Source organism: Zingiber officinale, chromosome 6B, assembly GCF_018446385.1.
Source record: "Zingiber officinale cultivar Zhangliang chromosome 6B, Zo_v1.1, whole genome shotgun sequence".
Classification (NCBI taxonomy): Eukaryota; Viridiplantae; Streptophyta; class Magnoliopsida; order Zingiberales; family Zingiberaceae; genus Zingiber; species Zingiber officinale.
In genome coordinates this window covers 117,301,335-117,327,806 of record NC_055996.1, presented here as the reverse complement: position 1 = coordinate 117,327,806, position 26,472 = coordinate 117,301,335, and the positions used below count along the sequence as shown (strand labels likewise).

At 39.1% G+C, this 26,472-nt stretch overlaps 6 protein-coding genes across 7 annotated transcripts; 2 read left to right on the top strand and 4 right to left on the bottom strand.

Annotated features, from left to right (window-relative positions):
- Positions 1-80: 80 nt before the first annotated feature.
- Positions 81-3,605, bottom strand: LOC121989156. The gene is made up of 3 exons (XM_042543024.1): positions 2,961-3,605; positions 985-1,102; positions 81-376 (listed from the first exon to the last, which is right to left on the bottom strand). Exons 1-3 carry the CDS (start codon positions 3,518-3,520, stop codon positions 164-166), a joined length of 891 nt encoding a protein of 296 aa, XP_042398958.1. The 5' UTR covers positions 3,521-3,605; the 3' UTR covers positions 81-163.
- A 463-nt stretch (positions 3,606-4,068) lies between these two features.
- On the bottom strand, positions 4,069-7,372 carry LOC121991444 (MADS-box transcription factor 3-like). The gene is made up of 8 exons (XM_042545444.1): positions 7,191-7,372; positions 5,244-5,325; positions 4,859-4,920; positions 4,680-4,779; positions 4,522-4,563; positions 4,406-4,447; positions 4,178-4,314; positions 4,069-4,072 (listed from the first exon to the last, which is right to left on the bottom strand). The coding sequence occupies exons 1-8, from the start codon at positions 7,370-7,372 to the stop codon at positions 4,069-4,071; spliced, it is 651 nt and encodes a 216-aa protein (XP_042401378.1).
- Positions 7,373-8,378: 1,006 nt separating this feature from the next.
- LOC121991443 (mannan endo-1,4-beta-mannosidase 2-like) lies at positions 8,379-11,582 on the top strand. The gene is made up of 4 exons (XM_042545443.1): positions 8,379-8,411; positions 10,077-10,688; positions 10,772-11,109; positions 11,189-11,582. Exons 1-4 carry the CDS (start codon positions 8,379-8,381, stop codon positions 11,580-11,582), a joined length of 1,377 nt encoding a protein of 458 aa, XP_042401377.1.
- Positions 11,583-12,038: 456 nt separating this feature from the next.
- Positions 12,039-12,976, top strand: LOC121989157 (ethylene-responsive transcription factor TINY-like). The gene has a single exon (XM_042543025.1). It carries the CDS (start codon positions 12,310-12,312, stop codon positions 12,967-12,969), a length of 660 nt encoding a protein of 219 aa, XP_042398959.1. The 5' UTR covers positions 12,039-12,309; the 3' UTR covers positions 12,970-12,976.
- Positions 12,977-19,305: 6,329 nt separating this feature from the next.
- LOC121989155 (TNF receptor-associated factor family protein DDB_G0272098-like) lies at positions 19,306-22,750 on the bottom strand. Of its 2 annotated transcripts, XM_042543023.1 has the most exons (3): positions 22,579-22,750; positions 22,356-22,432; positions 19,306-21,403 (listed from the first exon to the last, which is right to left on the bottom strand). In XM_042543023.1, exon 3 carries the CDS (start codon positions 21,387-21,389, stop codon positions 19,536-19,538), a length of 1,854 nt encoding a protein of 617 aa, XP_042398957.1. In that variant the 5' UTR covers positions 21,390-21,403; positions 22,356-22,432; positions 22,579-22,750; the 3' UTR covers positions 19,306-19,535. The 2 variants fall into 2 exon arrangements, with proteins under 2 accessions (XP_042398957.1, XP_042398956.1); XM_042543022.1 differs by lacking the exon at positions 22,356-22,432 and having other exon boundaries at positions 22,579-22,746.
- A 2,213-nt stretch (positions 22,751-24,963) lies between these two features.
- On the bottom strand, positions 24,964-25,563 carry LOC121991442. The gene has a single exon (XM_042545442.1). The coding sequence runs from the start codon at positions 25,561-25,563 to the stop codon at positions 24,964-24,966; it is 600 nt and encodes a 199-aa protein (XP_042401376.1).
- Between the last annotated feature and the right edge of the window lie 909 nt (positions 25,564-26,472).

Below are 26,472 nucleotides of genomic sequence, written 5' to 3'. Positions count from 1 at the left end.
ACCACATCATCTTCCTAGATTAATTAGAAGCTTCATGGCAAAATATTTAGAATTGGTAAACTCAATAACTTCACAAATGATTTTCCAGGAAAAAACTTATTTTATTAAATAAAATTATCTCCTTTTGCTATGTCTTCTAGAATTCAATAGTGTACATGCTTATTTATGTACCATCATCACTAAGATTGAGTACCTCCTCCAACAATTTGTAAACGGAGGACTTGAAGTCATAAGAGACAGATAACTGCCTCGGCACTGCATCAAATGCCCACAATGCAAGGATTCTCATAGTATCTGATAGAATCACCTTCTCCTCTTTGCTTACTCTAAGATTCGCAAACTTGCAGTGGTCTCTTATCTTGCAGCCTCGACATACCTGAAAAGGGAAGAAATTTCAATGTGGTTTAGAAATAAGTTTGTGGTCGTCTTGCCGGTTGGCTGATCAGGTGATGTTTCATTTTTCGTGCATAGATTCTGAAAGCGTAAAAATCTTGAAGCGGAGCTATTTGGGTTCACTGCTCCAAGATGTCATCGATCAATTCCACAAAGTGCCATAAAACACATATCCAAAGTATGACCACTGAATAATTATCGAGTCCCACCAATCCCCTAGATGGCACCAAAGAATTACTGAAAGTGTTACTAATCAGTGAACAACGATGCAAACAGTTGTCCATGTGCCACCAATCTGTTCAAAAAAATTTAAACTCCCTTGTGTTCACATTCCTAAGTGCTACTTAACAGTTAAGTTTTTCAAGGGCCGCCTATCAGTTCAAGGATAATTGTCTAGCGGGTACCTTGGATAACTATTTGGTTGAAACTTGCAAAACTAATTGGTGTGGAAAACTGATTATTGGTACCTTGAAGCTATGAATTCAAAGAGTTTGATTTTAAGATTCGTGTGCACATAAGAACCACCTCCTTCACATGTTCAACTGTAGAAGGAGCCAGTGTAATAGAATTGTTCGACAAAAGCGCACTTACAACATCTTCTTGAATGCTGAAAAATGAACGTAGTCTTTTAGATGCGAATACTGTTTTCCTCTCGACAGATGGACAACCATAAAGAGCAACCTTCTTCAAGTGACTTCCTGACAGCCACCTATATGGGAAAGATTAAAACCTTATATAAAAATCCACAAGACAAAGTTAAACACGTGAGAATTACTGAAACTATACATTCAGTTGCAGAAGAAGCAAATCAGAATTGTAGAAAAGCCAATAGCAATTATATATGTCTCAGTGAGTTGCGATATATACCAGTAGATGTCGAGTGCCAAACAAGAAACACAAAATTAAGAGAAAATGTGCATAGCAAGAATTGTACAGAGTGAGTGCCAAACAAAGTTAATATAGTTTCGCATTAAAAAAAAAACCAAGTTATCATAATTGTTAGACAGGGTGGATACCAAATTAAAGGTGTCTAATAAGAGAAGTAGGGAAGCCAAATGAGAAACTTGTTCTTTTGAATGAATAGCAAGCACAGGGCAAGCCATGAGCTACTGTTGGATTCGTGACTTCATGTAGTTGAATGACATTTTAATACTAAGGCTTCTGCATATATGCACCAGTCACGATGAGACTGCCAATTAATTTCTACAAAATTTTACCTTTATTTTGACACTTGATCTTCTTTTCGGAGCAACTATGAAGTTCCTTCTTTGTGTAATGCACTTCTATTCTTGTATAATTGTAGTCCTGATGATAATTGTATAATTGTATTTATTTAGGGGATGAATCTTAGTAACACAGACATCATCTAGATCCCTTTTAATTATGTTATATTTATCCACACTACTTTCTAATTTGCCTACTTGCTTTTGAATATATCCATACAATCTGATACTATATAGCTTAAAACCAAACCGTGCATGTATAATACATTTGTTTTCACTTTATCAGTCCTAATAATCCCACAATTCATTCAACATTCCTAACTTTGAACATACAACTAATTAAAAAAAAACTAATTTAACCTAAGGGGCATTAACATCTTAAGCATTCTTGAATTAATCTTGAATATTAGATCCAAGATATTACACTTCTTGCTTACAAAAAATATCTTATCCAATCATCAAATTTTAGTTTATTTATTAATTATTGGAAAAATTGAATTTCATATATCCATAGTTCTTTTCAACCTAATTTCTTTACTTTATTCACCATGCATGTTTTATTCACAGTAAAAATAGAAAATTCTTCCATTTCCATGCACCTTTTATTCACAGCATTTTGGGAACCATTTGAGATAATCAAGCTTATGAAAGAAACCAAAAGTTCTACTCTGCAAAGCTTTCTAACAAATGGGTGAAGATTAGCTTGAATAGTACATTTTCCAAACTGCTGCTTCAGCAGCATTCATAAACAGATTTTCAAGCTTCAGTAGAGGACTTAAATTTCAAGGAAAAATAAATCCATGTTATGTGATAGCTTCTGATGCACTTTGTTCACCAAATACAGGATGAAAAATAATCTCCAAGGACAACAAGAAATAATTAGGAAATCATTAATATAGTGTATTAGGTGCACCCCACAGGACTGTTAAAGAAGGGCGCGAATACACAAGGAGGGCAGAAGGAATTGCCAACAATTTAACCAATTACAAGGGCAGGCAACCAGATTGGTTACCAAAAATTAACCATGCTTTTGTAGTTTTGTTCAAAACTACATTGGCAATCCTTCTTCTTGTTCCTCATTTTCTTATCATAACCAGTTTATTACAGCTACACATTTGTTATCCACTTGTTTTATTTCTGCTATACATACTATAGTGAATATTTAATCCTTCCATAGAGTAAAGGTTTGAAGATTTGATTCTTTTCAGGGTGCTAAACATTCTACTACAAACCTTCCCTTCTTGTTCCAATATTTTTTCAATGTAACAAAAATCGGCAAAGAAAATTAGCCAATGATCAAACATACAGTTGAATAAACTAAAAAAAAAAAAAAAACTTGCTTACTTTGCAATCTCTTGCTGGTCTTGCCCATATTTCTCCGCAGCTGATTTCACGTACTGTCTGGAGTACATATTAGCCGGCGGGACCGGCACCTCCTTGGTACTCAATGAAGTCATCCGAGAGTAGGTTTCCAACTTAAGATAACCCTTCTCACGCAACCGTTCTACAAGCGCCACAACTTCCTTAGGTAGCTCTTTGGGCCACTCTTTCTGCTCAAAGACCCGATGCTGCACCGAGCTCGTCAAAGGCGTCGGTTTTTTTTCCTTCTTGCTACCAGCGTCATGCTTGGAAGGCACAGCGACTACCGAAACCGGCCTGGGCTTCGGCTTTGCGAACAACGAGGAAAGGCTTCCAGACTTAGACACCTCCGTCACGGAATCGACGGAGGCGGCATCAGAGATGAAGGAAACCGACCTCGGCGAAGGCAAGAAAGGGAAAGAAGGATCAGAAACCCTAAAAGTGACGGTTCGAGTGGCATTTGAGCTAAAGACGGAACAAAGTGGAAACTCGCGCAGAGAACCACGGAGGAAGCGATTGAAGGCGACGGCTTTGTAAGGCACCATTTCACGCGGCAGAGTGGAGGCGGCGATGGATTAGCGACGGCTACCGGAACCGGAAAGAGAAGAGAATGTCGAGGCGGCGTACTCGAACAACGGCGACCTGCGTCACAGTTCGCATTAAAGGCCGCTCAGTGTCGGGCCAACCAAACCGTGCAGATCGGACCGGGCCTCGAATGGTCCGGCCCATTTGGGATCAGTGATCAGTGTGCGATCTAGACCGGTTCACTTTTATATTTCCCCACCGTGCGCGACCTAAAACTTGACTCTGCGTCACCAAGTCAACCACCTCAAGATCTCGTTGAATCACCAAGTCAACCACGTCCAAAACTCACATGGCAGGAACGTTAACAAAGTCACTCTAACAAAGAGAAGACAAGTTACAGTTCAGTGCATATATTTACTAGCCACAACACAGTTTTGACTTGGAGCTAGATTAATTAAGACAAGTCTCAAATACATAATTGCCCCACACTTAACTTGCTCTAACTAGAACTCTCTCTTCATAATTAGTCTTCAGTACTGTGCCATCTTGTTCCATGCATGATCACCAGTTATCTACACATTTAGTTGAATGATAGTAATCGAAAATCTAATAGAAAAGGTGCAGATTAATTAATTAATGAAGTGCATAGAAACAAATATGTACATATATATATATACCCCAGATGAGGAGTGTACTCTTGACTGTGTCGTGCAGTGTTCACTTGTAAAAAGTTCCTCCTTGAATCATATGCCGGCATGGCCTCAAATTCACTAGTCGATGCCACTTTATGTTGCTGATCATTTTCATTAATTATCTGCCCACATATATCGTTAATCAGTCACCTCTTTTAAACTTATGGTTACAATTCAGATCCATGCATATTGTATAGATAGAGATAGAGAGACCATGTTCTTCAGATACATGTTGTCCTTTTGCAGCTCCATTTCCTGGATAATGAATCACGTAGAGACCATTTACGCCAGCGAAGTTATATCGATCGATAATTAGATCATATAATTACCTTTTTCTGTGTGTACTCAGTGTCGGCAAACAGTAGCTCATTCTGAAATGATCAAGATCATGACGTCTGTGAGCACTTTTGAAATGTAACAAAGTCGATGTAATATAATTCATTTGTTGACGGTTGAGAATTAATTAATGAAAAAATTAATAATCTACCTTTTTGGATCTTATTTTGTTTAATCCTTTCTCTAATTTAGTCTCCAGTTGCTTTAGGTCCCTTAGGTTCATGGATCCGAGAGTCTCACCCATCAAACTCCTAATAAATTAACAGTGAAGTGTAGGAAAGAGTTTACAACTTTAATTAATCACAAGCAATAATTTAATAATAATCTGACCTGTTTGCTGTGAGTAAATTGTTGATCTGCTGATGCAGTTTCCATGCTTCTTGCTGGTAGTACTAAGATTTTAAATGAGACTACTAGAGTTATATATCGATACAACCTTGTCTAGATCGTTCGGGATTAAAGAAGTAGTGGATATTAAACTATATATATACATAAAGACTTGATATACTATGTTTGTCTTAACATCAAAAAAGAGTTCTTAATTAAGCACACATAATAACATATCAATACATGTGTTTTCAAAATTGTATATATATTTTTGAGAGGATCCAGTTTCTTTTTATTGTTATATTAAATAAGAAAAACATAGTTCAGTAGTACACACATAAAATGAAATTAATGAAGTGGATAGTTTAATTTATCTACTATTTATTACCTGAGCATTTGCCTCTGAAACAAATCCAATGCTGCTGGTTTCATTGCATGCCTTCCTATACCTATCAATAGTTGCTTTCGCACTGCACAATTAAAAGGGCAATTCTGGTGTTAAAGGTTTTGGATCACTACTTATTAATTTGAATTAATAGAAAGAATTAGAATGGAAGTTTTTGTTTTCAATGATAATGGAATCCTTTCAATGATAAATAAATTTGAACAAGATCCAAACCTTTAGTCTTTTCTTGCAACATAACTTCACAATTGCAACATCAGAGTCTACTAGTTCAAATGGTACTTTGAACCATGTTAGATGGAAAATTATAACTCCATAAATTAAACAAGCTTCAAAAATGAAAACACAAGTTACTAAAGCATACACATCAACACCCACCATGCAACAATCAAAACTGTAAGGGAGTGTCTAGTTATGGGTTATCCTTGATAACCTTAGTTATACTTCTAACGTTATCAATGAAAACTGTGTTTGATTTAGGTAATCAACGATTCTCGAGTAATGATTCATGCACGATACATCAGCAAAAAGGACATGCAATCCAGAATTGAAAAATCTTGGAAAAGTGAGATTTTTCTTGATTCCGGAGTTAACAAAATTTTTTAATCAAAAATATCCGTAATTTTTTTATAATGAAAATTTTATTTTAAATTATAAAAATGAAATAAAAATATATGACATTTTATTTAAAAAATAAAGTGGTATTTTTGGGGAAAAAAAATAAAAGCGTAAAAAAAGGTAAAGTTCAAAAAAAAAACCCATAAAATTCAACCAAGAGAAAAACGTTTAAAAATGTAACAAAAACGTAAAAAAAACGTAAGAAAACATAAATTCAAAAAACAAATGTAAAGTTCAGAAAAAACAAAAATGTAAAAAATATGTAAAATTTAAAAGAAAAAATAATAAATATGATTGGTTTGTAACTGGGATAATACATAATAAAATATTAAAATAGATTATACATTAAAACTTTTAAACAAATCTTCCTTATATTAAACCAAATAACATTAAATTATTTTTTATCTATAATCTTAATTATATAATTATTTAATAATCACATAATTTAAATTATATATGATAATTTAAATAAAAAATACCTTAAATATTTTACCCTTATACATATTCTCAATTAAATCAAACCAAAACTCATTCCCCACGGGATCACCCAAAGTTGGGAAGGAGATGTAACATCACCCCAAACCCTAATAATTAGTATGCTGATCAATGCATTAGTTAACTCCTAGTTCCGAGGCCCTACGTCCCATTCACCTCCCATTGGCTGCCGCCTGGCGTGCTGGCACGAGATACCACACATGATTGGTGGAACTAAGTTTTACCCATTTGTCCACTGTGTAACTTGTGCGTACATCCTTTTACACGTTGAACTACTTATTTTTGTAATCCCCATGCAAAATCTGTGCAGTCCTTTTACGTGCTGCCACTTTGGCTCCATGTTTATTTTATAGTCCGGGAGAAAGCAGGAAAAGTATTTGGAACCCTAATTCAGTGCTGGAGAGAAACCCTAAATAAGTGATGAAGATTGTACATTGTTTGAAATCGGAAGAATTCTTATTGAAATATAGAGAGAGAAACCCTGAAAAAATAATAAAATTATCTCAGCAACTTCTAACTACTTGTGAGAAACCCTAAATAGGTGGGTGGAGAGTGTTGCTTGTACATTTTGGCATGGAGATCGAATGTGATCAGCATACAGTGATTAACCTCATAGAAGTGAAGGGAAGGGAAAAGAGAGGAACGATAACAAAGAAAAATGTAGAAAGCAGATCAGATCTACTACTAGTAAGAACGGATCTCGTATTTTAGATCACCTAAAACAAAAAGGTGAAAGATTTCCACTAATGTGTAGTTCGATCACAAAATGAAAGTATATAGTAAAGAAGGAGGTAGTCGAGGGTAGATGATGATCATAACCTATTTGTGGCATACTCGTAGAGGCGGCCGCGGCCGGAGAAGATGATGAGTGCGACCTCGGCGTCGCAGAGGACGGACAACTCGTAGGCCTTCTTGAGGAGGCCGTTGCGGCGTTTGCAGAAGGTCACCTGCCGGCTCGTCGTGTTCTCAATCCGCTTGATCTGGATCTTCCCACGCCCCATCTTGGAGTCGGATGTCCCTGCTGGAGGCTCCATGCTTTGCCAGTCTTTCCTGCGAACTCATAAACAACAACACAATTAACAAGAATCGAAAGAAAAATAGAACAAGTTAAAAAATATATGCATATCCTCTGCTGTGTGCTCCATCACTGACCAGTATACTCCACACGAATGGGAAAGTGGAGGAGGAAGCAAGTGAATAAGAGAAAGCTCGATCGAAGAGATGATGATCGAACTGGAAGAGGAACAAGTCAATTAAATAGCTAGCATTGTATAGCCTTCCTTCCTTAAACCATTCACTACTCAATGCAGGACTGTTGGTCCTAATCATACGAGCTCATATATGGTGCAAGGACTGGGTTATTGAATGAGCTGGCATGGTGAACCATTGCCATCATTAGCTCAATTCCAACTGTGGGAGAGATCTAGAGACTGTACTATGAGCTCGAAAGAGAGAGAGAGAGAGAGAGATATAGATCTCATACGAGTTATAACTCCTTCATTAAGCTTGTGATCAGTTCATTATACGAGAGATAGACCACTATGAATCCCTCTCTCCCTCAGTGTGATCATATTAATCAGCGTGATCATAAAGCACAGTTATTACTCGATCGCTTGCATGGAAATGGCACTTCCGAACAGTCCTCTAGATGCGTGCAGTCCTGATCATCTGAAACTTAAAGGTCGGGGAGCAGTGACGCAGAGGATGTAACAGGATTTAGACTACTGGATTTGGAGTGCTGGGTACAAGCACCTGCAGAAAATGTCGAGGAGAATTAATTAAATCCAGAAGCAGCAGACATGCAGTTACAGACCCATGACCATTGCCCCATCCCAACCTCTGCTCTCACTCATCCTTATGACCTTATTTACTCAAAACATGGGCCTTGAGATAAAGGTTAAAGCTTCGCCATAATTATCATATCAGTAAATTTTGCTGGCAAGAATAGAAAATGGATTGCAATGGATGCAATCTTAACTTGTAATTAATTATTAAAGCTTCGCCATAATGGATGCTCCTAATTCATTGAAGAAGGACATGGTAAAGTAAACCAGCAGTGGGATATGGTAATGAAATCAATAAAAGCATCGGCTTTTGCTTGCACGGGAATGCTCAAATGTACAAACGAGGCCACCAGAGAGGACACTGCAGTATAGCTAGTGGTTTCTTCAAGTTGCATATACACAAGTTCAGATACGTGGCAAATGTGGGGTTCGAAAGCAACATGAAGTTAGTGTAGTTGGCTTGGCGTAAACTGTTCCATGAAGTTCTCATTGGCAATCTCTTAGATGGGACGTATTTAGCATCAAATGCAGACTGGTTGTCAGGAATAAGGAGAGCTAGGAAGTCAAAGTCAAAGTAGTCAATGAGTCAAAGTCAAAACAGTCAATGAGTGGATGATATCAACCGATCGAGCGAAGTATATCCCGACTGGGGAGAGCGTTCCGACCTACTGTCATCTTCGGCATGGGGAGCAATCAAATAACCGACGCTCAAAGGAGACAATGTGCAGAAGCCGAGCCAAGCGACTACCCCGCTCGGCCAAACAGCAAAGCATAACATCGACAGAGTTCAATTTCGACCGAGCGGCTACCCTGCTCGACCTGGCAACAGGTCTCGACAGTGGCATAATGGAACTTCAGTCGAGCACAGTATTGAGGTTCTAGTCGACTGGGCTGGGCACCAGAGCGATGAAACACCGACCGAGCGACCAACTCCCTCGACCTGTACATTGATATCCTTCAACATCTTTTTGGGAGTTGGTGCCGCAAACACCAGACATGGACTACTAGAAGATCATACGACGAAAGTTTCCACCACTTCAGAGAAATATTTTGTCCGTTAAAGTACTGTGTCAGAGACACTTTACCGACAAGTCTTTTTAGGGAATGATTTGAGAAACGTGTCCGTCTCGGAAAGCATCCACGCGCGCTACTAGAGCTCTATATAAAGGGGGTCCAAGCATTGGCGAAGATATGCGATATTCATTGTTTGCGCTATAGTTTCTTGTTGTCCGCTTCATTTCTCATCGTCGGTGACTAACTTGAGCGTCGGAGGACCAACGTTGGAGACCCTTTTCCTGTCTTAATACTGACATAATTTGTATTATAAATCTAAGCGGAGTTTACAGGACATCAATATGAACACCATATTTTAACTTTCTGACTTTTCGATTTGCAGACAGGAGTAATATTTAGACTCCTAAAGAAACTAGCTAGTGAAGTCATCTATGCAGAATTCACCTATATTTAACTGATAGATGAAGAGATAAGGATAGGTCATAGTGGTCAACTGGCTAGCTAATATCAAATAGTTGTCTGATTGCTTAACTTACTCATATGAGATGGTAACAAATAAAGTTTTTTTAATTAAATATTGTTGACAAAATAATTGTTCCCATATGGAGGAGAAAAAAATGTATTAAGTTATTAGGTAACTAATTAATAGATTACCTAACTTAATCATCATTCTTCTTAAAACTCCTTTATTTTTCATTTGACTGATATAAGCATTCATTCGACAATAATATCTTCTAATTGTGCCCTATATACTTGCAATACTTCCCATTTCACTACATTACAAATTTATTAATTAAAAACCTTTGTTTTCTTTGTAATCAACCTTCGCGTTTACTGGTCAAAAGGTTCTTACTCATCTCTTAGGTGAGTTTCTAATTTTTGTTGTAATTTCACTGTTTTTTTTTAGGTCATGATCATGCGTTCCCTTAGCTTGCAGGTGAAGCAGCCGGGGAAGAAGATGGCGAGACCAGGAAACGGCATTGTGTTCCCAGTTCTTGCCTTTGCTCTCCTCATCCTGGTCATGTACTTAACCTTCGGCGCCATCGAATTCTGGCCTGGTCACGCGCAGCACAAGGCGAGATTTGTGGAGAGGAATGGCAGCCAGTTCACGGAGGAAGGCAGGGCGTTCTACGTCAACGGGTGGAACTCCTACTGGCTGATGGATCAAGCAGTGGAGGAGTCGGGCAGAGAAAGAGTAACAGAGGTTTTCCGCGCTGCTGCGACAATGGGGCTCACCGTGTGCAGGACCTGGGCCTTCAACGATGGCGCCTACCATGCTCTCCAGACCTCCCTCGGCGTCTTCGATGAGAAGGTCTTCCGGGCACTGGATTGGGTGATTGTGGAAGCGCAGAGGCATGGCGTCAGGTTGCTGCTCAGCCTGGTGAACAATCTTGAAAACTATGGCGGGAAGACACAGTATGTGAAATGGGCTTGGGAGGAAGGATTGGGGTCGAGTTCTTACGATGATTCTTTCTTCTCCGATCCCTCCGTTCGCAGTTACTTCAAGACCTACCTCAAGGTCTCAAAATTCCTGCTTTTCTTTAATTACGATCCGATCCTTGCAATTCTCGTGCTTTTTTTTCTTGATTATCTTCTTGGTAGACAATATTGACGAGGAAGAATCACTTGACTGGAATCGAGTACAGAGATGATCCGACAATATTCGCGTGGGAGCTGATGAACGAGCCACAGTGTCGCTCTGATGTATCCGGCGACGTTCTTCAGGCATGGATTGAGGAGATGGCGGAGCATGTGAAGGCGATCGACGAGAAGCACTTGTTGACGGTCGGGTTGGAGGGGTTCTATGGGTCTGCGAACTCGCCGGAGAAGGAAGATATCAACCCCGGGAAATGGTACGGCAAGCTTGGCTCTGATTTCCTGCGCAATTCCAGGACTCCCTCCATTGATTTCGCCTCAGTCCATATCTACCCTGATCATTGGTACGCTAGCCGTTGAAGTTAGAATGATCTTTGAATGGTTAGCTGTATAAATCTACTTACTTTTTTATTCTTTTCGCAGGTTGTCGCAAGCGAATTTGAGCGAGAAAATGAGCTATACCTCCAAATGGGTGGCTTCGCACATCGAAGATGGCAAAAGGGAGCTGAATAAACCCATCTTGTTCGCTGAATTCGGCCTCTCCAACAAGGTCGAGGGCTTTGAAGACTCCCACCGGATCATGTTCTACAGGTCGATATTCGACGCCATCTACGATTCTGCAACCAAGGACGGGGCCGGCGCCGGTGCACTGGTCTGGCAGTTCTTAGTCGGAGGAATGGGGAAGTACAACGATGAGTTCGGGATCGTCCCTGGGGAATTCCCGGCGATCGACGAGCTGATGAAGGAGCAGTCGTGCCGGCTGTTGGCGCTGCGACAGGGCAAGGACTCGGCAGAAAGAACATCTGCAGATTGCTGAACAAGTTAATCAATACAACGTATTTTTTACTGAAACGTAATTGTTATCGACTTGAGAAACACTTCTCTTGGTCAAATCAATACCAGGATTTGTCCATTCCATTCTGTACCTTGGTCAACTTCTTCAGTAGATCAAGCCCAAGATCAAGCTCAAGCCCATGGCCGATTAGTTATAATTTCATAGGGGGCATTTGACTGTAGACCCATAAAAAAGCTGCAAGTTTTCTGAGAACGTCCGGCTGATGGACACTGAGAGGGACGTCAAAGCTCTGTAGGGGACACTGCAGTTCCTTGTGCACAAAAGTCATGAGAGAGAGGCCCATTGAGGTGCATAGGCTTTGTCCTTGCCCTGGAAATCTCGGTGCAAAGGAGATTCATGGACCATCTTCGTACGTGAAACAATCCCAATGAAAATAATTGGTGGGAATTGGGACAGGATTGTTGTGCAGGGTTTTTAATAGATTTAATGGAAATGCCTCTGCAAGTTTCTCCCTCCGTCCAATAAATCCCCCCTCCATTCCATGTCCCTTTGTCAGTGCCTCCATTTGATTCTTGTTGCCACTCTCTCTTTCTCTCTGTCGAGCAAGATTCGATTTTGATAGTCTAATTAGCTTCGAGGAAGGAGATTGAGACAGAGGATTACGTCAAAAAGCTGCCTTTTTGGCTTCGATCGATTCGGAGTGGCACGATTTTGGGAGGGAGCACAAAAAGGTGGCATTTTGGCGTTAATGGCGGATCTTCCCGGCTCTTTTGAATTGAAAAGCAGTGCAAATTTTTTGTCGTCGTCCTCATCCTCTTCGCCGCCTTCTGATGTGGGCGGTCGGGGGAAGGACGGCGGTGGGAAGCGGCCGCGCGACCTGAGCGGGCATCCCCTGTTTCGCGGCGTGCGGATGAGGAACTGGGGCAAGTGGGTGTCGGAGATCCGAGAGCCGCGAAAGAAGTCGCGAATATGGCTGGGGACGTTCCCGACGCCGGAGATGGCGGCCCGCGCCCACGACGTCGCCGCGCTGAGCATCAAGGGGCCATCCGCCGTGCTCAATTTCCCGGAGCTCGCCGGGAGGCTCCCTCGGCCTGCCACTCTCTGCCCTCGCGACGTCCAGGCCGCCGCCGCCAAGGGCGCCGCAATGGAGCTCAGCGAGCGGGCGGCGGAGCCCCCGGCCGCGGCCGAGGCCGACGACGAGCTCGGGGAGATCATGGAGTTGCCGCCGCTCGATGCCTGCCGCTTCCTCGACTCAGCCGATTCCAGCTTCGAGTTCCTGTACGACGACTGGGTCGACTGCTGGTTGGACCCGCCGCATCTGCTGCCCTCGCCGGAGTGCGGGGATCCGCTCTGGGCGGCGCCGGAGGAATTGTTCCCCGCAAGCTTCGATGCACTCCTATGGGATTAATTCCGTACTTAAAATTCAAAAACCACCTCTAATGTTCATCAATCTCCCTATGCCCTTTAGTTTTTTCCATTAGGGCCCTTGCTTTTTCAAATATTTCCCGTGTGAATTTTCCATGTTTTAATAGCTAAACACTCTCTCATACATAAATTATCGTAATTATGATATATATCAATTTATTTTTATTTTCAAAAAGATTATGCAAGCTCCTTTCATGTGACAATTGAATTGCCAAAGGAAAACAAAAAAAAAAATTACTTGTCTTAGGATAAAACAATAGTGACCTTTATCAAGAACATAGGTGAGACATTTGCATTTGGGCATCACAAGTGTGACAATTCATTGTCCCCCCTTGAAAAGGGAAAGTTGTTATCGTCTAAAGTATTTATTTTCCTTCTTTCTTTCTAAAAGGACAACGAGAGAGGGAAAATTGAAGAGGGTCCTACAAAGTTGTGTTTGGAAGGATAGATGGAGAGGATAGCTTTGTTTACTCATGTTAAAAGTTGTAGATTCATCTTTCCTTTCAAACTCCCATTTTTTGATATAAACCCAAAGTACTAGCGACAAAGGCGATAAATGGTAAGTTCAACTCATACTCTCTTTCTCTTGAATTAAGGTATAATTAATATTGTTTTCTAAGACCATTTCTTTTTATTAAGGTTATTTATAAGATAACATAATTCAATTTTTTAATTTTTCATCGATCTAATTTTGATCTAATCTTAACTCTATTTAGTGCTAAAAAACTCTTCATAATAATAGATTATATATCCCAAAGACTTTCTAATTACCCTTTTTGCAAGCCAAGTTTATAAAATCAATGACTACTACCTTCTACGCAAGCATCATCCTAAACTACTCATATCCCACTTTTAGGGTTTAAAATAGTTATGGGAGTTAGCGAGTTAACTCGCGAAGTTTAATTGTTTTTCCCTTTAATTATATCAATAATAATGTGATTGATGAATTCACCACGTTCGACATATTATACTACAATTAATTGGCTTATAAGTTTTGATATTATATGTAATGTCACTGATCAAATGATAATGATAAGTTTAAGTATTCCATATTGGTCACAAGGTCCAAAACCCTACATTGTGATTCATTAGTTTATGAGATTTGACGATCTGTAATGTGGCCAATTAGTTAGATCGATTCATACTAGTTATATAAATATAGAAGTAATATAATACTACTACTAATAATTAATTCTATTAGTATTTCTATGATACCAATAAAAAATATGAGAATTAAACGACAATAATAAATAATAAATTAGCACTGCAACTTAACGTACATTTGTATTTAAAAAGTATATGGTTGAGGAATTAATTTAAACAAAAAAAAAAGTAAAATTATTTTTAAAATTTGAATGCATTTTTATTTTATTTTTACAGTGACACCGGCGGATCTATTGTTTCTGCACGTCATCGACTGGTGGTATGGCGCCGGCATGGAATATCTAATTTAGATTCGAAAGCGACTGTCGGCAGCCTCAACGACTCACACGTGTCCCTTCGGTGGGTCCGAGACAAGGAGATTTCACAAATCGTGTCCCGGGCCACACAGGAGGTCCTTTATGAGATTTGCGGCCGTGGAAAAAACGATTATGTCGGATTATTAATAAGACTGCACTTGGTCTTTAACTTCACACTAATTTTTCTTTCGTTTTTTTTTGTTGACTATCCACCAAGGGTACATTTAAAATTGTGAAAATTTCAAAAGACCCATCTAATTTTAATAATTTTCAAAAGACACAAGTATTTTCTATTCTTCTTCTTTTGCCAATCACTATATATGGGATTGCATTTAAAAAATAACACTATTGTGGTTCTGTATTTCAAATAATAATATCACTATGATATTATATTTCAAATATTAATAGCACTTTGATACTGTATAAATCCTAAAACTAACACCATTATAGTTTTATATTTTGAAAATTACTATAGTGATATTAATTTTTGAATTGTAACACCATAATAATGTTGTTCTTTGAATACATCATCATAGTGGATGACAGAAATGATAAATAAGAAATAAGTATGTCTTTTAGAAAATATAAAAATTAAGTGTACCTTTTAAGATTTATGTAACTTTAATGTTTCCTTCAAGCTGCGGATGGAGTAGGTAAAGGAATCCTTAAGGAAACAAACCCCTTTGAGCGGAGGAAGAGAAAAGAAAATAGAAAGAAGAGGAGAGAAAAGGAATCCTGTGGAAGGCCCTTGGAAATGAAGGATGGGGAAAAAGGAAAACGATGAAGTTGCCCACCTACATCGAGTCACCCTCGTGAGGATTTACAATGCGACCACGGTGACACCTTGCGCGAGGTGCGACACGTGAGGGCGGCCACAATGCTGCCTTGCATGAGGCATGATCACGCAAGGAAGTCGCGACTCGCGTAATCTATCTTGTGCGAGGATTTGACTGCCTCATGCGGCTATGTAGTGATGTCCTGTGCAAGGTGTGGTTGCATTGAATAGTCATGCAATACTACCCCCGTGTTAGGTGTGGCTGCCTTGCGCGAGGTACAACCCTGTGAGGCGGTCGTGCAGTCTGCCCTACGTGAAGTTTCAGTCCCCTCACGTGGTTGTGTGGTGCTGTCATGCGCGAGGTGCAGCTACCTCGTGTGGCCGAGCGATGCTGCCCCGTGGTAGGCGTGGCTGCCTCGCAGGAGGTGTAGCCATGTGAGGTGGCCACACGATGCTACCCCCATCGTAGTCACGACTATCTCACGGGGTTGTGCAGTGTTGCCCCACGCAAGACGTGGTTGCTACGAGGAGGCTGCACTGGGCCAACCTTGCAAAGTCGTTACACAGGAGCTACCGGTGGCTAGCGCAAGACGACGGGAAAAGACTTTCCATCCGATTTGGGAAAATGAAAAAACATCAAAAAGTGATCCACTGATAGATTAGTAAATTCATCCGTCCATTAATTGATATGAAGTAAAGTAAGGGGGTAAACAAGTCAAGCTGAGCCAAGCTTTCCAATGTTCAAATTTGTTTGATAAAGTAATAGAGTCAAGTCTAAAATTGTAAACAAAGCATTTGAAATGATTATTCAAGCTCATGTTGGTGTATTTTTTATGACTTGAGCTTAGTTTGTTTAGATGTTATTGATCTATCAATTTAAATTTGTTTAATTATTTGAAACTTTTACTTGTTTGATTGGTTATTGAGTTTGATAATTCAAACTTATTTGTTCATTTTAAAAGTGTTTTTTTATTTATTTAGCATGTTGATAAGAGTTTTATTAATGAACATGGTTCACGAACATTATTCATGAACATTAACGAGTTGAACACATATGCTGATACGGTGCATAAAGGTGGAGTCCAATAAGGTCAGATAGTCAAAAGTCAAGGGGACGTGATAGTCAAGGGCAGTCAATAGTCAAGGGCAGTCACAATCAATAGTTAAGGGGATGTAGCAGTTAAAAGTCAAGGGGATGTGGTAGTAAACAATCAGGAGAAAGAGGGAGCTAGACCGCCTCATGTCATCAGCCGTATAATTCCTGGTCGGGCACCGGCAGGGCAGGTCCCCTAGATCTGAGACATAAGATGGAGCTCATACTCTTCCTGACCTGTCCCCGACTTATCAGACTTCCCAGCTCGTGCCATGCACCAGACCTGGTACTTTCACTAAGATAACTCCCGGTCGGCCCTTTAGCGATCAAGACGTAAAAGATGGGTTCCTCGCCACAGCTCATCCTTCTCATCAGGACTCAAGTCGGGTGGTACATCTAAACGGTTAGCCCGAGCTATCTGTAGCTACACCCGAGCGAGGCGGAAAGCACTAAGAGACAACAATGTCAGGGAATTACAACCTCCTGTCAGAGAATAACTATCATACGTTAGAGAATATTTCAGTGTTCTGCTATCACCTGCGAATGAAACCTTCCTTCCACCAATAGGAGGCTACCGTACATCCTCTCTCATCCGACAGACCCTGACACACGACATTTTCTGACAACATGCAGGCTCTGAAAGTACGCAACGTCATATAAAAAGAGAGGTCCTCTTCCTTAGCCAGGTATGCACACATTCGCACTCGTCTTCTACAGTTTTTTTCCTTCGTAAACTGTTCTTTAGGGGAAAAGTACCTGATTTGAGCGTCGGAGGACCTGCGCCAGGGACTTTTTCCCTGGTTTCTAATACTCCGTGTGCTTGTCTAAGTGTGCGCAGAGCCTAAGTACCGCCAGTTTCTTCACCACTACGCTAGGTGTGTCAAAGTCGTCTCTCCGTCAACACCATCGCCATCTCCACCGGCCTTCATCTGACTCAGATTCTGGATAGGATCATATGCGTTTAAACTTATTTATTTAATTGATTTTGTGTGTATTGAATAAACATAAATAAATTCTTACCAAGTTGAATACCAAACTTATTCACAAATATTCGATTCATTTATAACCCTAAAATAAACAATTAAATAGATGAGTAATCCATCCTTCCTTATGAAATTAATAATATAAAACTTTTCCAAAAAAACATTCCTTAATTTTTTCAATCCGTCCTCTTAAGTAAAAAGAGCATAAGTGCTTTTTTAATAAATTACTATATTTTTTTCCTAATTTAAAGTAGTACAATATAAATATAATAGTTATATAATAATTTAACATTATAAATTATAATTTTATTTGGGGCAAATGGTTCCTATTTATCTCATCATTATGTTTAGTAAATTGTGAAACCTGCATTCTTTCTCAGGTGACATCTCACACCTAATTTTCGAACAAAAATCTTTAATGTCCTATTCCAAGCGATTCGCACTACCTTTAATTATTGATGCAATCTCCAGGCTACTTGCTAATCTATTGATCTTAAAGAGTTCATAATGAAGGAAATTAATATAAGTACACTGTGTGTATGTATATATTATTCGATAACATGCTGTTTATTAATTATTCATATTAGCATCCAAATGATTCTTGGTCCTTGTCACATGAAGTTTGCAACAGGAAAAGATGCTCCGTGGCACTTGCTACGATTGGCCAAAAGACAAATATATATACAATTAATGCCATCGTTATCTTGCCATTTTCCACCTTCAAGGATTATTTTTTTGCTCGAATCCAAATTCATATATATGATCTTGCTTTCTCTATGTACCATGCATGCAAACTACGTAGGTGGAATCAATCATGGTGATATATGTAGATGTAGGTCATTTAATATTATACATACACTTGGAATTAACTAATAATTAGATGGCTTGTAATTAGTGTGATGCTCTTGTTGATTGTTTTGTTTAGGGATTTATCCATTTTTTATTTATACAAACATTTTTCAGAATGGATGCTAAGTTAGGGTGCTGTTTTCCACCATGCACGATTTCACTGGACTAAGACAGGTTAACAACAATAGAAATAAAAAAGAAAGAAAGATCTTCAATTCATTGAGAGAAAAAGAGTGATTTGTCACTTTCTTAATTTTCTCGTTGAGTTTTTTTTTTCTTTCATATTTGTTGGTGAGAATAGAAATAACTTTTTCTAATATAATGTTATAGAAGTTATATATTATTGGCATAGTTGAATATCGACTTAAGTTTATAAAATTAAATGTGGATGATATAATGTTAAGTAGAAGAAGGTAAATTTATGATCACAGTGACAAACAATGCATGTGATTGAGCAGCAGCCTATTGGAAATCACTTACCGACGTTAACATGACTTTCTGCAGCCACTTTTAGATGTTTTTTTATAAGTAATTAAGTGGAAGCCTTGAAGGTTGCAGCAAGTGCCATTTCTCTTTGGGACAAAGGTTCTGAATTTGTAGGATATTCTTTCCAACTGCAATGATCCTTCATAGAATTGGTGAAGCAGATGCAACATTATTTGCTCTTTTATAATGTCCCAGTCATGGAATAGGAATTCACTGATAATGCCATGAAATTCTCATTACAATTAAAACAAAGATACATAAATCCCTTGAGAGAACTTTACATTTATATTCATGGATCTTAATGGTTTGCTTCCTTCTTTTGTTATGAGAATTGCATTCACAAGTTCAGTTTTGTTCTACTAAACTTAAACCTTTATTTAATGTGTAAGTTGTATTCACAGTTTTAATTATATTTATTCAAATTACTCTCATTTCTAGACTTCCATTCAGCAATTTTCTACCATCATTTACTTGTACAATTTTCTAGCCTCCATTGTCAAACTGGTCTTTTGCATATTCTAGCTACCAATTGCTAATTCTGATCATCTAGCCACAAGAAAAAGAATGACATCAGATAGATAAAACAGAAACATTTCATTTGAAAGTACAAAAAAGATTAGCGGTGTGCATCAATCCAAGGTAACATTAGCTTAAGGTCAGCAATCAACATGCATAACAGAAAATATACTTCTGTAAAGATTTTATTGATTTTACAAAGAGTAGTTTACATTGCATCAAAATATGACATACTAGTTGTCATTACATATGCAGCGAAAGTGCCAGGTTCAGGCAAAGAGCTCAGCTAATTCTATTTAGTAGTGTTCTTCAATCTACTTATATATGATGAAAATCATGTATTATGATATGCATGTTTCTTGACTCTGTAGGTAACTAAGAACAATATTATTCTGTATCTTTAGCACCTTGGCTTGATGATTCTGGATTGACATTCCTACCAGTAGAAGCATTGTCATTACCAAACTCAGAGATAGTTTCTTCTTTGGGTTTTGGTTCAGTTGTGTCTTCGAAGATGGTATCGCCAGTGTTTTTCTGTGTGGAAAAATTGCCTCCCTCAACTGCAGAATTTTCCAAGTTATCATTGTTATTGGAAGAGTTTCCATTTTCATTGCCAGCATTTTGATCCTCAGATGTAATGTCTCCTTTAGATTCAAACGCATCCTGGTTAGATTTTGAATTTACCTTTTCTTCTTCAGCATTATTTTTCATAGAAGGATTTTCCAAGTTCTCATTGTTATCAGATGATTTTCCACTTTCAGTGCCAGCATTTTGATCCTCAGAGATACTATCTAATTTTGATTCGAGTGCATCCTCATTAGACTTTGAATCTTCCTTTTCTTCAGCATCATTTTTGACACCATCAGAGGCATGCTCGTCAAGGAATTGTACTGCGTCAATAGATTCTTTGTCTGTTGACACTTCACTTTCTTCTTTAGGAAGGGATATGCTTCCATCATGTGTGTTTGCAATGTCTGTAGTATCATCCAAACTATTCTCACTGTTACCTACAGTACCTAATTCAACCTCTCCCTGGGAACCAATTGTCTCCTTTTCAACTTCAGAACCATTTCCCCTACTACTATCTGTCTCTAATTTGGTCTCTCCGAGAGTCTCAATTGTCTCATTTGCAACTTCAGGATTATTTTCACTGCTACCTTCTGTCTCTAATTTGGTCTCTCCAAGAGTCTCAATTGTCTCATTTCCAACTTCAGAATTATTTTCACTACTACCTTCTGTCTCTAATTTGGTCTCTCCATGAGTATCAATTGTTTCCTTCTCGACTTCAGAATTACTATCACTATTACCTTCTGTCTCTAATTTGTTCTCTGCATCAGCATCAATTAACTCCTTTTCAACTTCAGAATTATTTTCACCATTACCTTCTGTCTCTAATTTGGTCTCTCCATGAATATCAACTGTCTCACTTTCAACTTCAGAATTGTTTTCACTATTAATTTCTGCCTCCAATTTAACATCTTCGTGAGGATCAACTGATTCCTTGTCCACTTCAGAACTAGCATAACTGCTACCTTCTGTCTCTAAGTTAACCTCTTCATTCAAATTGATGGTCTCCTTTTCAACTTTCTCAGTGTTCACTCTGCCATCTGATTGATCCTTGGAGCTCAGAAGTCTTTCTTCTTGAGAAGTTATTTCTTTAATGGTGTCTTCTTTTGCTCTATCAAGTGTGACCAACTCATTTCCATGATCAGAATTATCTTCTGCATGTTTCCCTTCATTTTGATCCATTGAGCTTACACTATCTGTTTGACCAGGCAGCTCTAACACATCGTCTTTGTCGTTAGTAGTTCCTCTAATCACATCTTTGTTGTTCCTCAAATAATCACTCTCATCTTTACTGTTGAGTTGTTCATTGATTTCTGTATGACTAGTATTTAAAATATCTTCTTGAGATTCCTCTTTTTCTTTACTAAAAGACTCATTTTCATTCTTCTCTTCATTATACTGGCCAAAAGCCTCGACTTGATCTCCACCAGTCTCATCAAAGTCACTTTTCTGACCATCAATGATGATCACATTCTCTGATCCTGCTTTCACCTTGCGACCAAAATCAATATCTTCTTCTGGATCAAAGTTGATATGGACAGTTTCAGTATACTCATTCTTGCTAAACTGATTGAGCAACCATATAGCGACAACTAAAAGCAAAGTTATCTGTATTCCTCTCTTGACTTTGGACTCTTTATTATGCGAGTTGCGACTACTTGATTGCTGAAACATATTGCTTCTAATATCTGAAAACAAACTGGAAGTTAGGGAATTGAAAAATCTAGAGTAATCAGCTTTAGGTCATTAAAAATTTACAAAGACAAGGGGGGTTCATCTAATAAAATAGCAACTGTCTCTCCTTTTTTTGTCTTCAGAAGTTGGCTGAGTATGTGAAACTGAACATATACTAACACTTATGAAATTAAATATATATAAACACTTCGACATAAGACATAATTCCATTCTGTTCACAAACTAATTTAAAGAAAAAACAAACAAACAAAAAAAAGAGGGTAAATTCAAGAGAGATTAGTGTGCTATTGAAAATTATTCCTTTCAGAAGTTAGGCCACAGATAAAATTTCAAAATGAAGAAAAATATGATATGTAATATCATAACCTATGAGTTTCATACTTTAAAATTACTAAATCTACGTCAATAAACACACTATTTCACATTTTTGCGAATTTTGCAAGCACATCAACTACTTGTTGAACTCTCGATTCAGAGCACATGAAATAGAAAAAAAAATTGAAATGACAAGTTCTTCATCTATATGATAATTTTCCAGAGGCATTATTCTATGTCCCAATAATTTCCCTTATTACGACTAAATATATCTCCCTGAGATCCTGAAAAGGACGATGCATGTTTCAGATTGAATAGAAAGAAAAGCCAAACTCAGACAACCCAGGAAAGCACCTAATTTGACTGACAGATTATTCATAAGGAAGAATATATAAATCAAATAAGTAGAGAACAAAATGAACAAAACAAAGATCTGATGTTTAAGAGTCACTGCATCACTCCATTCGAGTTAAGAACTGGCAATTTCAAGCAAGATCTGACAAGAACAGAGACAAAACCACCAAAAGCAATTTCTTTTAGAAAACACTTTCAACCAAATTACCAAAATAAAAAAAGTACGAGGTCGCAAAAAGGAAAAAAGAAATTCTTCTAAAGAACAACAACACCCACTTTATTCGAATCGTGATGTTGAAAAAAAACACTGTATCACTCCCTTTGCTTTAAGATCCAGCACTTCCAAACAAGATCTGACAAGAACAAGCAATCCGGCAAGCCAAAGATTCAAAAATAATAATAATAACAACCGGTAAGGAAAGGGGACAAACACAATTCGATGAGTGGAATTGAAGAATGCAGAAGAAATTGAAACTTGGAAGAGCAGCAGAGAGCAAACCTCGAAGAAGAAACGATGAGAATGAGATCTACGAGCCTCGAAGCCACGAAAAGGCAGGCCAACCCACCAAATTAAGGGAGCAAAGCACCGCAAAGGAGACGCTATCGAGATTGGTTCCAGGCGCATGATCTCCGACTATTTATTTTTTATTTCTATTTTTTATAGAAATAAATACGGGCGATTTTATTGCATGAGATTCATCGCCAGCTTGTTTATCCGCGATTTCTTTAACAGTTGCAAGATGCCAACCAAAGTCGATTCCAAAATCAGAAATAAGAAGCTACGTATATCGTTGGATCTTCGATCAGACGGCTCATAGTCTCAGGACAAGAGAGATTCTCTCGCTTTAAAAATAATAATAATAGTAGATGAAAATTATAAATATCCTAAAAGGCTTACAAAAGATGGTTTAGTGAATTTGGTATGCGAGCAAGTGGTTTAAAGTGGTAAGGACCACCTGCTTCTTCTAACCATAGTTAATTTTTTCTAACCATAGTTATTCTTTTCTAACCATAGTTTAAACTAGGTAATAAAATAGGAAAGAATTTAAATCTTAAATGAAAACAGGATATATGAATAATATTAATTGCCTAAACTGGAATTTTTATCACTTAATACTTCACACAATTAAACTATTGAAATGTAACATAAAATTAAAAATAGATTGATAGCTACTACAAAATATTAAATTATTTGTAACAAAGTTTGGATAATTTTAATTAAATTTGAGTTTTTTTTTAATAAAATTGCTATAAGTTTTAATGCGAGTGTTTTTATAAATAATAAATATATTAAAGTGTTTTTATATATATATTTTTAAAAGGGCGACCTTTTGATAATAAGGGACGAACTTGCAATTCGTATAATCTCAAGTTCTATTGAGTTGGGTCATTAAGATCTTATAATTTAAATAGAAAAATATAATAAAATTATTATGGTATGATGTGGTGATAAAGGAGGACATAGTAAGTGCAGGTTAAATGATAGAGATAGAGGTCAACGTAGAGGTCAAAGTAAAGAAGGTTAACGTAAGAGAACCAATGAGCACACCCTGAAGGGGCCCGAGTCGATCTCTATTGCAATGGCTGATCGGGAATAAGGCTCTCGACTGTCAATGATCTAGTCAAAGCAGGTCTTTACTGCAATGGCCGATCGGGAATGAGGCGTCTGACCGGCCATGACCTGGTCCGAGAAAAAGGCTCGTGCAGTCAACATCATTGGATGCTCATTATGAAGCAGAGGAGCGTTAGGGTGACCGGGGCGTTAGCCCAGTCGGGCAAACACAAGCTGTCGCGTTACCCATGGAAAAGCAGCTCAGTCAGGCCGAGCGGTGGAGTACTCGACCCAACAGCTATCTCGCTCGGTGATGTGTGAGCACGCACCCCCAGATATATGGAGTCGTAGGAACGTGGGAGCACACTTCCCAAGGCGCCTGTAGGTTTCCATACTTGTCATATGAAAGGACATGCCAATAAAGCGTCTCTAACACCTTACTCTAATGGGGCATATATACTTTTGATGAGATAGTGGAAGCTTCTACCGTACGATCTGCTTGTTGACTATGTTTGGTGTCAGCGGTACTATCTTCTAAAAGGATATTGAGAGATACGTCAGTGATCCCTGTACTCGGCCGAGAGTGAGATAGCCGCGCGAGTACTCCACCGCTCAACCTGGCTGAGCCGCTTTTCCATGGGGTAACGTGATAGCTTGTGTTCACCTGATCAGGTTAACATCTGGTCGCCCTAACGCTCCTCTGCTCCATGATGAGCGTCCAATGATCTTCGTTGCACAAGCCTTTTGCCCGAACCATATCATGGTCTGTCGGACACCTCATTCCCGATCGACCATTGCAATAGCGACCCGCTCTGGCCAAATCATTGTCGGTCGGGAGCGTTATTCCCGATTGGCTATTGCAGTAGAGATCGACTTGGACCCCTTAAAGGCGTGCTCGTCGGTTCTCTGGCGTTGATATCTTTGACTTTGATCTCAATGTTGGCCTCTATCTCCGTCCTTTGACGCGTACTTAATAGGTCCCCTTTATCGCCGCATGATGGTAGAAATTAAACATGTTCACAAATCTATACATCTTTAAATTTATAGAAGTTTCGAATTAAGCTAATCTTCTCATGGTTAAGCTTCATCAAAAAAATGGAAATAACCAATTGATTGATTAAAACCAATTGATTTGCACACTTATTTTAAGTTCAAAATTACACCAAAGCTCATTTATCCTATACATATGCTCTAAGATCGGCTCTCTCTTTTTTTTTTTTTCATACACCTGCCACCGTAATTTAATTATTTCATCCTTCATTAACCACTAATAACAATTAGGGACACTAATTAAATTTATTCCGAATACATATGTCGCCGAATCCTTCCGCCTCAGGCCGGCGCCTTGCCGCGGCACTCCGGCGTAGCCGGCAGGCTCCGCTGGAGGCGCAGCTGCTCACGGAACCACATGATGAACGCCTCCGCCTCCCAGTCCACTGGCCCGCCGCCCGCCTCTTCTTCATCCGTCGCCGGAAACGGCGAGTCCGCTATCCTCAGCCTCTCCCCCGCCGAGCTCTGCCCGAACAGAGACGCCTCTGCCGACGGCGACGGCGCCGCTCTCATCAGCTCCTCAAACTCCTTGGCCAGCACCGCAGCGGCACAGTCCCCCCGTCGCTGTCCGGGACGACGCTTGGAGAGAAAGAAAGCAGCCGCGGCAGGCGAAGGAGTGCTGCTGCAGCTGAACTCCACGTCCTCCCGGCGGTAGAACGAAAGCCGCGCGGGGTCCACCGGAAATCCAGCCGCATCGTCTTCGGCCGGGTGGTGCTGGTGGTGCAGTAACAACTTGCCGATGGCTTTCCCGGAGAGCTTGCCGCGCCTGAGCAGGAGGTGGAGCTCCACGATCAGCCTGCAGTGCTTGGAGAAGCCCTTGCGGATCATGCAGAAGGCGGCTCGGATCACGTCCGAAACCCGCTTCGCCAGCGACGGATCCATCTCTCTTAATTCTCCTTCGAGCTTAATTTCAAAGGCGAAGATTCAAATCACATGCAAATAGAGTGAGTCTCTTGCCGAATGAGAGAGGGGAGGAGCAGAGAAGGTATTTAAAGGCACACTGTACCATTACTGGAACCCAAAAAAGCAGTGAAATAATCTTATTAAAATAGTAAATTAAATAAAATTAATCTTCGCTGTGAAGAAATTAAAGTACCCAACTACCCATGGACTGTGGTAGTGGGAGCAGCATGCAATAAGTGAAGGGAACGTTGCGTGAGATTGTGAAGAGGAGGGCAGACGTAGAGCTGTTGATCACCGTCTAAACTATAACTTAATGGCTAAGGGATGGACTTTAGTTCGCATGCCATGGCGTCTTTTGATCGACCACTACACTGCTCTCTCCCGCATCGGCATGCAACCTTTTTCTTTTCTTTCCTTTTTCTTTTCTTTCGGTTTACTAAATAAAGCTAAAACCGGAAGCTAAAGGCGGAACACCAGCTTCTGAGAACGATAATGGCGGAAAAAGAGGAGGAGGAGGAGGGGAGATGTCAGAAAGGAAATTAGGGCGAAGGTCTCTTTCTCGTAGCGTGGAATTCAAATATATTATTTAAATTTTTTATTAATTTATAACAGATGTATTTTATTATGGAATACATTTCTTAAGTTTAGTGGAAGGCATCAAGGCAACATGATTCATGTGCAAATACTAAAAAGGGGTTTTTAGCTAATCTATCAATTTTTTTTAAAAATTAAAGTTATTTACTTGACAATCAAACCAAATCAAACCGTCATAAAAAAAATCAAGCAAAATAAAAATAAATCGAGTCTAAAATTAATTGAGTTACTGTAACAAATATTTGAGTTACTTAAAAAAAAGTTTGATATATTTAGCTTATAAATTTAGTTGTT

Bases quoted from the DNA above. Each gene is read 5' to 3' on its own strand.
- LOC121989156 (XM_042543024.1), bottom strand. From the start codon at position 3,520: ATGGTGCCTTACAAAGCCGTCGCCTTCAATCGCTTCCTCCGTGGTTCT. The intron at 1,103-2,960 runs GTAAGCAAGTTT...TTTCCCATATAG, and splicing joins GACCAGCAAGAGATTGCAAA to GTGGCTGTCAGGAAGTCACT. The intron at 377-984 runs GTAAGTGCGCTT...TTCCCTTTTCAG, and splicing joins TCAGCATTCAAGAAGATGTT to GTATGTCGAGGCTGCAAGAT.
- LOC121991444 (XM_042545444.1), bottom strand. From the start codon at position 7,372: ATGGGGCGTGGGAAGATCCAGATCAAGCGGATTGAGAACACGACGAGC. The intron at 4,921-5,243 runs GTAATAAATAGT...TTAAAATCTTAG, and splicing joins TTTCAGAGGCAAATGCTCAG to TACTACCAGCAAGAAGCATG. The intron at 4,780-4,858 runs GTCAGATTATTA...TTAATTTATTAG, and splicing joins AATTTACTCACAGCAAACAG to GAGTTTGATGGGTGAGACTC.
- LOC121991443 (XM_042545443.1), top strand. From the start codon at position 8,379: ATGGATGCTCCTAATTCATTGAAGAAGGACATG. The intron at 8,412-10,076 runs GTAAAGTAAACC...GTTTTTTTTTAG, and splicing joins ATTCATTGAAGAAGGACATG to GTCATGATCATGCGTTCCCT. The intron at 11,110-11,188 runs GTACGCTAGCCG...TTCTTTTCGCAG, and splicing joins CATATCTACCCTGATCATTG to GTTGTCGCAAGCGAATTTGA.
- LOC121989157 (XM_042543025.1), top strand. From the start codon at position 12,310: ATGGCGGATCTTCCCGGCTCTTTTGAATTGAAAAGCAGTGCAAATTTT.
- LOC121989155 (XM_042543023.1), bottom strand. From the start codon at position 21,389: ATGTTTCAGCAATCAAGTAGTCGCAACTCGCATAATAAAGAGTCCAAA.
- LOC121991442 (XM_042545442.1), bottom strand. From the start codon at position 25,563: ATGGATCCGTCGCTGGCGAAGCGGGTTTCGGACGTGATCCGAGCCGCC.